This window comes from Rhinolophus hipposideros, assembly GCF_964194185.1.
Source record: "Rhinolophus hipposideros genome assembly, chromosome: 19".
NCBI classification, from domain to species: Eukaryota; Metazoa; Chordata; class Mammalia; order Chiroptera; family Rhinolophidae; genus Rhinolophus; species Rhinolophus hipposideros.
In genome coordinates this window covers 32,190,306-32,200,022 of record NC_138065.1, presented here as the reverse complement: position 1 = coordinate 32,200,022, position 9,717 = coordinate 32,190,306, and the positions used below count along the sequence as shown (strand labels likewise).

General features: G+C 38.2%; 1 protein-coding gene across 1 annotated transcript in view; it reads left to right on the top strand.

Moving 5' to 3' along the window:
- The first annotated feature begins 1,150 nt into the window (after positions 1–1,150).
- LOC308487306 (specifically androgen-regulated gene protein) overlaps positions 1,151–9,717 on the top strand; it is a 33,233-nt gene continuing 24,666 nt past the window's right edge. The window contains exon 1 of the mRNA XM_081025345.1: positions 1,151–1,422. Within this exon, the coding sequence (XP_080881471.1) occupies positions 1,252–1,422 (171 nt within the window). The 5' untranslated portion in view covers positions 1,151–1,251. The remainder of the gene's footprint in view (positions 1,423–9,717) is intronic.

Here is a 9,717-nt window from a genome sequence, read left to right as displayed (position 1 = left end):
GAAATGGTTCCAGCAGGAAAATGGGTCACGAAAAGTATAAAAAGATTCAGTTTCCATTTCTACCAGGATGGAAAAAGAGCAATGAGCATGGATTTCTTGAAAGAGAGGTAAATTCAGAGATGTCTTTATTCCTCCTTCATCTGGGGATTAAATTCATCCTTCAAACAGCTCTAATAGGGTCGTCTCTTCGAAGCCTATTACAACTCTCAGTATGTTATAGTTGCCCTCAGTGCCTATACAACTCTCTAACTATTCGCCATTTATTGAGCATTTATTTGCAAGACATAGTCCTTGGTTCTAGGGATACGGGGTTGAAAAAGTAACCTAGCATTATCACATTGCTGTGAAATTCAGTGGTTGTGTCCTTTACCTCCCACCTTCTCTTCCTATGTCAACGGGTCCTTGTCATACGGAAGGTAGAAATGGAATCATCTTCATATTTGTATACTCAGGGCCTGAAATGGACTGTAGATGACACACATTAGTTCTCTTCATTCCTTCTCCTTATACTGCCACCTCCTGAAGGTCGTGTTGCCCTAAACCCAGATGCTGACCTCATCCCGAGCTTTGTGATGTGACAAATGGACGTTTACAAATTACAGTCTCCTGGAGGAGGGAAGGCCAGTTGTCCCGTAACCTCAATGAGTCAATGTTTGCTGCAGCCATGAGTCTTCTCACGAGTATCTGGTTGTTTTTGACAGGTCCTTGACTCACGGGCATTCATTTGCATTCGGAACTATAATGCTGTTTCTTCCGGTGTAGTTTAGTAGCCCCAATTTAATAACTTCCGATCTCAGTAAGTGCAAGGTTACATTCCAATGTACTGGGTTCAGGAGCTCTTTCCCCGCCCTCTTCCACCGAGCATATATGCCGCCAACGCGCGGAGGGCACCTCACTCGATCTACAGGGAGCAAGACCTTTTGTACTTTAGGAATACTGATACATCTTCATCCTTTGGCTTCTGAAAGGTGGGGCCGAAAGTTAGTTGCCACTTTAAGAGAGTTCGCGCTTCTTAAAGTGCTAAAACTGAGGCTGCACCAAAGTCTCGCGAAAACTTGAACCACCAAGGACATCTCGCGATGTTTGGCCCGGCAAAAGGTGGCCATTTTGGAGTCCCCCCGGCGGCTGGTTGCCCCGGCGGCGTGTGCCATCCGGCTGCCGGGACCAAAGCTGGCCCCACGGGTGTCTGGCCTGTGGGCGGCCGCACCGACACGATGTGGCGGCTCCGCTGCAAGGCCAAGGACGGCACCCATGTTTTGCAGGAGTTGTCCAGCAGGACCCGGGTGCGGGACCTCCAGGGCCAAATCGCCGCTATCACCGGCATCGCCCCCGGCTGTCAGCGAATCCTCGTCGGATACCCGCCCGAGTGCCTGGATCTCAGCAAAGGGGATACCGTTCTGGAGGATTTGCCCATCCAATCAGGTAAGGGAATCGAGGCTGGGGCCAGGCTAGCAATGGGCGGAGGGCGAGGGGCGCGAGGGAGAACGGAAGCCAGGCACGGTGGCTGTGGGTCCGCGGGGCTTTGGGGACCAGAAGCGTAGCTTAAAGCACAGAGGACTCGGACGCAGGCCGAGGCGAGTGTCCAGCAACTCCTTGGCGTTAGAGATGGCTGAAAGAGACAGGGAGGTCCTAGCCTGTGTGAAGAGCCCCGAAGCTGGAGTCCCCCCTCCTCACTCCGCTTTCTGCGCTACCTTGAATACGTCTCGTTGCTTTGTTGCCCCTCGGCGTCCACAAAAGCATAAAAGAGTAGGACGTATTTTCTCTGTCCTGATGGTTCATTCTCCTTGAGTCACTGAAAGAAGGTAGCAGATCTGCAGAATGCAGATCTTTATTGCTTTCCTGATTTTTGCAATACCGTCACATTTAGGTATTCTAACTTTGACAGGTATTCTCACTTTAGAGTTTGCTTTTACACATCCACTGAAGGCCCTTTCAAGTTCTAAACAGCAGTTCTGTCCTGCTTATCAAAACTGGAACAGCAATATTGTAAAAGCGTTGTTGCCGCTGTTATTTATTATCAAGGATCCTGTAAACACTAAACAGGCTATGTACGTTTCAGGAGGAGAACCCCCTAGTGGCCTAGTCTATGGTAAACACTTTTTGGAAGATTTGTCCTTTTTAAATACGGAGAGCAAGCATAAGGAAATTAGGTTGTTGAAATGTATCTTTTTAAGTAAGTGTAAAGGTGTATATAACCCAGGCCACTTCACAAAATTGGGAAGCAACCTATAGTGTTTTAGCTCTTTGTTCTGTTTTGAATTTATGAAGATTCAGCGGACAAAAAGTGTTACTGGTCACTAGTTTGCAAAGCTGTATTCTCCCTATGCTTATACTTTAACTCCTTCTGCTTGTAATTTACAGGCTTGGCTAGTGAACACCAGTTTCATCTATAATTTCTCTGCAGTTTTGGATTTGTTTTATTTTTAACAGGCGACCTGCTGATTGTTGAAGAAGACCAAACCAGGCCCCAAACTTCACCTGCATTTGCAAAATATGGTGCTCCTAGTTACGTCAGGGAAACTTTGCCTGTGCTTACCAGAACGACGGTCCCAGCAGACAACTCTTGCCTCTTTACCAGTGTGTACTATGTTGTTGAAGGAGGAGTCTTGAATCCAGCTTGTGCCCCTGAGATGAGACGCCTCATAGCGCAAATTGTAGCAAGTGATCCAGACTTCTATAGTGAGGCAATACTGGGGAAAACAAATCAGGAGTACTGTGAATGGATCAAAAGGGATGATACTTGGGGAGGAGCTATTGAGATATCAATTTTGTCTAAATTTTATCAATGTGAAATATGCGTAGTGGATACACAGACAGTAAGAATTGATCGTTTTGGGGAAGATGCAGGCTATACCAAAAGGGTCCTGCTTATTTATGATGGCATCCACTATGATCCACTTCAGCGTAACTTTCCTGACCCAGACACCCCCCCTCTGACCATTTTCTCCTCTAATGATGATATTGTTCTTGTACAAGCACTGGAATTAGCAGATGAAGCTAAAAAAAAGAGACAGTTTACTGATGTAAACCGCTTCACCCTGAGATGCATGGTATGTCAGAAGGGATTAACTGGACAAGCAGAAGCAAGGGAACATGCCAAGGAGACAGGCCATACCAACTTTGGAGAAGTGTGATCTATGCATAATGAGGATTGAAGCCTACTACCTCACAGATCCAGAAGGTTCTGAGTTTTCAAATAAGCTATTTGTAACCCTAAGGAACAAAGGACACAATGCTTGAACCATTCTTATAACTTAAAACCACTAAGACACTCAAATTCCTTGTTAAGATTAAAATTAGTGTGCAAGTTTACAGATGTGTGTCTACGGTGGTGATCCATGCCTTCTTTCGGCTGTGGTGACAGAATAGGTGGCCCTTGCAACTTATTGACACTAACGTGAAGATTGAGTTTTGGTATTACAAACTAGCATCCAGCAGTGTTAACTTGTAAAAGAAAACAGCTTCGTATTGTGGATAATGCTGAAGGCCTCATGTGAGGCCAATGGACATAAACCACAGTGTCTCCAGTAACTGAGTCCTTTTAAACACTGAGTGAATTAATAGTCTCTAAATTATGGATTGTTTCCTCAAATGAAGATACTCAGAATTGTCAAACTGATTTTATGTTGCAATTTGGTAGACTTGATAAATGTGTACTTAACCAGTTATAAGTACACCACAAGCAATTTTTACAGGGATGAGTCTGTTCCTTGAGAATATTACCTAAAAAACAATAACTAATAGTGTCCAATTTAAGATTTCTAGTGTATAAAAGCAGAATGTATGAGAGAAAAGGTGCCTGAGCAGCTTACTGAAGCTTTAAAAGACCGTTGGCGTCGTGTTTTAATACAACTCATTTATCGATGTTTGTCATATTGGATAAAATTTTTAAATTAAGCGGGTTATGTTTTTTTAATTGAAATTTGCTTTTGAAATTTGCTTGATTTTTGGGTTTTTTTACACAAAGGTTTGGAAGGATTTAATTTCCTCCGCTTTTTGTTAAGAGCGCGTCTTCCAACTACTGAAAAAAAAATCTTCATCTCAAGTGATGGATGATGCTATGCTTTGGTTTGGTTTTATGAGCTCTTTTGTCTACCTAAACAGTATTTGTTTTCATCTTAGCCTTATCCCACCAATAGCACTCTTTTGAATAATTTCATGTTTCTGCAAATTAGCACTTTGCTTATCCACAGTCTTTTACTTGGATTTTAAAGAATTTTAAAGTAATTGGGATAATATTGAATGAGTTTGTTTCACTTCCAAAATATGAGTTTTTTAATCTTTGCCTTATCTGAATTGCTTCTTCTTAAGATTTGGTGTGTATCCATTTGCTTGGTGGGCTAATCCTAAAGGGACATCCTTTAAAACAGCTTTACTATGAGATCTTCCAGATAAAAGTTTTCTACCTCTTTTCTTAATTCTTCTGATGATCAGGGATGCTAAATTATAATTTGTTATGTATTTATCTCACATTATATGAAGAGGCTCAATGTTGTGAGGTTTTGTTATATTGGTCTCATTTAGAAAACTAATGGCATGCTTTAAAGCACTTAAATCTCTTTCACCATGTCTTGACAAATGTTACAGAATGATTGAGATTGCTTTTAGCACTTTCACTTGGTGGAGGTGGCCATATAAAATTAAGGAATATGTCAACAATTTAAGGAACAATTCACAAAGTATGCTTGAAATCATTAGATGACAGTTTTTGAATACCTTTTGTGTGAATAGCTGCTTTAGAAATAAGTTATGGTCAGTATAACTTAAAAGTGTTTAATTTTCTATTTTACTGAGCCTTAAAAATAGCACTTGTGAGTTTGCGGTACTTAACATTTGGCGATCATAATATATACAAATGAGTGTGATTGAACATCTCTTGGTACCTGTCCTTTTAATTTCCCCCCAGGAAATATCAGATTTAAAATTATAAGCTAAGAGTGTACCACTGGGTAACATCCATCAAATTGTTTACCTTCCTTTCTTAGGTATTCAGAAGCCAAACTTGACGTTTGCTAACTGGAATTTTAGAGACGTTTATTCATGCAACAAATATTTATTGAGTAACTTATAATGTACCAGGCATCTATTGATGTGTTTCCCAACATAAATTTCTGTCACTTTAAAATTGAGTATCTTCATTGGTTTACTTTACCAAATGGAAAGAAATAGAACCTGATATTTTATGAAATTAAATCCCTCCATTTTAAGTGTTTTTGTTTATAGATTCAAGTGTTTATTCAGGGGATCTTATTTTATTCTAGTTTTTCTGTTATCCAAGTTGTCAATTCACCAGTTGGAAACTGATAGTCAAATCGCTCTCAATAATGGCTTTTTAAATTAATCAGCTTCTGAATTCAGCACCAGGACTTCAAAGGAATGCTCTGATCATGGAAAATTCAAAATTGCAGGTCATTTGATTAATTATTGAGGATTAAAAATCTAAACCTGTGCTCATTCTAAACTCGTTTATGAGCCTCACATAATTTAAAGACTTTTTTAACTGCACTTTTTAAACTCTTGAAATTAATTTTCTAATGTGTAAATTCTAATCTTGAAAATTTTGAAAACCTATAGGTTTAGTACTTGGAGTGGGATTAAAAGAAACTTCTTAAATTTGCGTTTGAGCAAAATGAAACCCTCTTCCTAGTTATTGATTTTGACTGCCATTCAAGAATAGTTTCTAAATTAGAATTAAAATAGTTTACATTAGTGGCAGAATGAATGAAGATTGTGCCTCTCCACCCCCCACTCCTCCATTCCATAGCTCTTCTTTCTTGTACTCTCCTTTGGATTTAAAAATTAGATGTAGGGCTATGAAGATGCACTTTTTAGATAGTGATTTCAGAAATTAAGATTATATCCCTGGGAATTTGTGATGTGATAGCCATATGAAGACACCAGTGAGATACATCTTCTGTTAATGGTTCGTGGTTGATTTTTTAATTGTTTCCCATGAATGACAAATGGGCACAGTCAAGTGGTACCCTTGAAAGTTAGCAGCTGGTCAGTTTGACCCTTTTGGCAAAAACTAATGTAGTCGTGCCGCTCGATTATTCCATGAAGTTCAGGTCCCTGCCAAATCAAAATCAGGAATGATTTAACATTATCTATACATACTCCTAAGTGCCCATGCTGAACTTGCTTATCTTTCCATATTCTTTCTATCCTATGTAGCCTTTAAAGCATGCGTATTGCAAGTTGCCCTAGCTAAACATAGTTTTCTTTTTTGAAAAAAAAACTAGAATGGGGAGTATGCAAGATTAGCAGCAGAGTGATTTTTTTTCTTTACAAATCAGGTGGCCTTCCTAAACTTTCATATACTAAGATTTATGTTCTTTCATGTGTTGAGATGCACATTTGTTATTATTTGCAGCACTTTAAAAAAACATGAAATAAAAGTTTACATGTTAGCCCTTTCCGGGGATCTCATTAAAAACATTGAAATAGAATTCGTAACAATTAGCATCAGTGTACAGTGTATCCAGTAGTTCAACATTCTGGTGTTTTGATAACAGTAGCATTTAATTTCAATAACAGGAGTAGGCTCTGGGCCCGTAGCCTTCAAAATGTTACCTATTTCTATTATGCAATTATTCTTTATCATTCATTGGAATTCATTGGACAGTGCAGTTTTCAAATTTGTCCTTGTAGCACAAAAATGACTGTAACAACTTTGAAAAGATTAGATTCTTAAAACTTCATTAGTTTCTAAGCAAACTTATTTTAAGGGAACTGGTTTTTGAGTCAGAGGCCTTAAAAGTGTCATACATAAGCAACATCAATTTTAAGAGTAAAGTGAAACACTTGATTTTAATAAGCCAGTTATTAATTAAAGATGTTTTCTTACTAAGAGTTATAATATTTCAGCACATTTCATCCAACTTAGAACATGAAACTTCTCTGTGAGAAGGGGTTTTGTTGTTTTTTCCTTCTCCAAAAATTAGTATTTGTTCACAGTGCTTTGAATGTTTGACTGAAGAAATTGTTACATTGGTATTGAATTATGGGGTGCTGATTTAGGTCTTGGTTCACATGAACTTAAAGGAGATCAATAACCTCCCATACTATTTTAGAATGAAGGAAGAAAGGGGCAGGAAGATAAAGTACCTTAAAGAGAAGAGATTCTCAAATGGATGCAATCCTAGTCAGGAATTATGCTTTTGGAAAGTTTTTCAAGCAATGCTTTTGTGTCACCTTAATCCTTCTCCCCCATTTCTTGGCATAGAATGTAGCAGGGTTATAACTGAAAAGTGAGTCATTAAAGTACAAAACCATGAATATAAGCATTTTGGTATGATGCCTTTTTATACTTGTTTTTAAAAGTGCAAACATACAACTAGAAGTTTAGAGATAGTGAAGATATGGTTTGGTTAAGTTGTAGGGTTAAAAAAATATTAACCTAAGAAAAGAAAGCTTTAGAGTTTCTACTAAGATTACATAAGCCTGACTTTATAACTGATAGAGGCTATGTAGTTATTTGTAGCCCATAAGTTACTTAAAAGGACCCAATTCTTGTCAGTTTTCCAGTTCACCTTGGTGCCATTCAGGACTCAGGTTGTTTACAGGAAATATAATTTCCTTAGCAAAAGGAATTTTTCCTTTATAAAAGTATTGAATTCAGCTTAAAATAAAAAAACAAACGTATAGCTTGTCAATGGTATAGAGAATGACAATAGTCCTATATTTCTTGTGTTATTGCAGTAGATGAGGAATTCCTGAAGCAAAAAGAAAACCACAAGACTGTCAAATTTAGAACTTTAGTCCATGACTTGAAAAAGTACTAGGGCAGGGCAAAACAGAACACTGTTCTGTTTTTCTTAGAATAAGAAAATGTTTTTCTTCAGATGGACAGTGTTTTCTTGTTTTAAAAATGTTCTTTTGTCTATTTGCCAGCATTTTTTCCCACAGTTAACGTCCTGCTGCTACCTGGGAGATGTCCAGTTTCATTTTGTACAACTCTTATGGGATATTGCCATTGTCATTAAGATGCACTGATTTTATTTATGAGGTGTATGATTTTAAATATCCAAATGCTGTGTGAAATGACTTGTTTTAAAAGAATAAATGAAGTGAAAATATTGTTGTCTGAGCATATTTTGGGGTGAGGACAGAGGACCAGTGAACAGCTGCTACACTCAAGTTATATGTTATCAAAAGCTAATAGGCCACTGCTTTAACTTGTGTACCAAAATCTCCCAAATCTCACTCTGTAAGTGGAGTCTTAATGACTGACAGGAGAAACTACAATGTTTCTTTTTAACGCCAGAGGGCGTTTGAAAATTTCCTTCCTTGACTCCAAATTTTCTTGTATGCAGTCGTCAGCTCCTGAAAGTTGTAATTCAATGTCTGTTGCTGACAAATTGTCAACTGGGAAGGTTGAATGTTCACTTTAGTTTATAATAGAGCTGTGTGAATTCAGATCTGTTTGGAAACTGCAACCTCTGTCTGGGAGAATTTAATCTTTGAGAATGTCAACATTTAAACGTCTATTTGAAGCAACACTGAAATTGCTAGAACTGGCCAGGCTCTAACAAAATTGAACTACTTATCCTTCCCTTCTCATTGAAAGCTTTAAAATTAAGGCAGTGGAACCATAATGTATTAATCAGTTTGTATGCCAAGACAGAATATACCTTTGGGGTCAGCATAAATCCAGCCTAAGTCAAGACGAACTTCGTATTAAAAGGTTTGTGAGGAGCCTCATGGTCTGTGTGGTGGTAGCTGGTTGAACAATTAACTGTACCCAAAGAATATTCATCACATAACCTGGGAACTTGACAGAAATGCAAATTCGCAGAAATAAATGAGGCCAACAATGTATTTTAACAAGCCCTCCAGGTGATTTTGATGCATGATAAAATGTAAGAGCTACAACTATAACCTCGATTGTTTAAATTAATCTACCAACTTGGAGAGACCTCTGATGGCCTCATGCGATCCATTTTCATCCAATAAAGACAGTCATTAAATTTACAGATAACCCTAAGATTGAATACTGATAAATGAAGTCCTGTTCTTAAATTCTAAAACAATCCATTATGTGACTCCAGCATGGGGAAAACCTAGCTTTATAATAGATTTGATAAAGAAACAACAATCATACTATAATTCTGATCCTAACGGTGATAGAACTTGGGCTGCAGAAATGATTGCATTTTAATGGTTAAAAGAACTACAAAAAAGGAAGCAATAGTGTTAATGTACTCCGCTTTAATCATATTGCATTGGGGGGTTGGATAAGGTTTTTACATGTAAAACATGAAAAATAAAGTTTGACAACCGTTATGTGGTAGCTGAAGGGACTGGAGATATTTACCTGAAGAAAAGAAAATGGATTTCAGATAGATGTGATAGCTAACTTCAAATTTTGGGAAGCATGTCAAAGATGAATTAGATTTATTCTCTGAGGTTCTAGAGGAAAGAACTCAGATTAGTAAGGGTGAATATTGCAAAGTAAAATTTACCTTAGAAAACCAAATACGAATAGAAAAGGATGCTTTAATACATATCTTGGCCATTGGAAACAATGCTGCAATGAGCATATGCATGCACACGTCCCCTCAAAGTAGCATTTTGGGTTTCTTCAGATACATATCCAGAACTGGGGTTACTAGGTCCCTCTTTGTCTCTTGTTATAGCCTTTGTTTTAAAGTCTATTTTGTCTGGTATAAGTATTGCTACCCCAGCTCTCCCCACTCCCCATTTTCATAAAATATT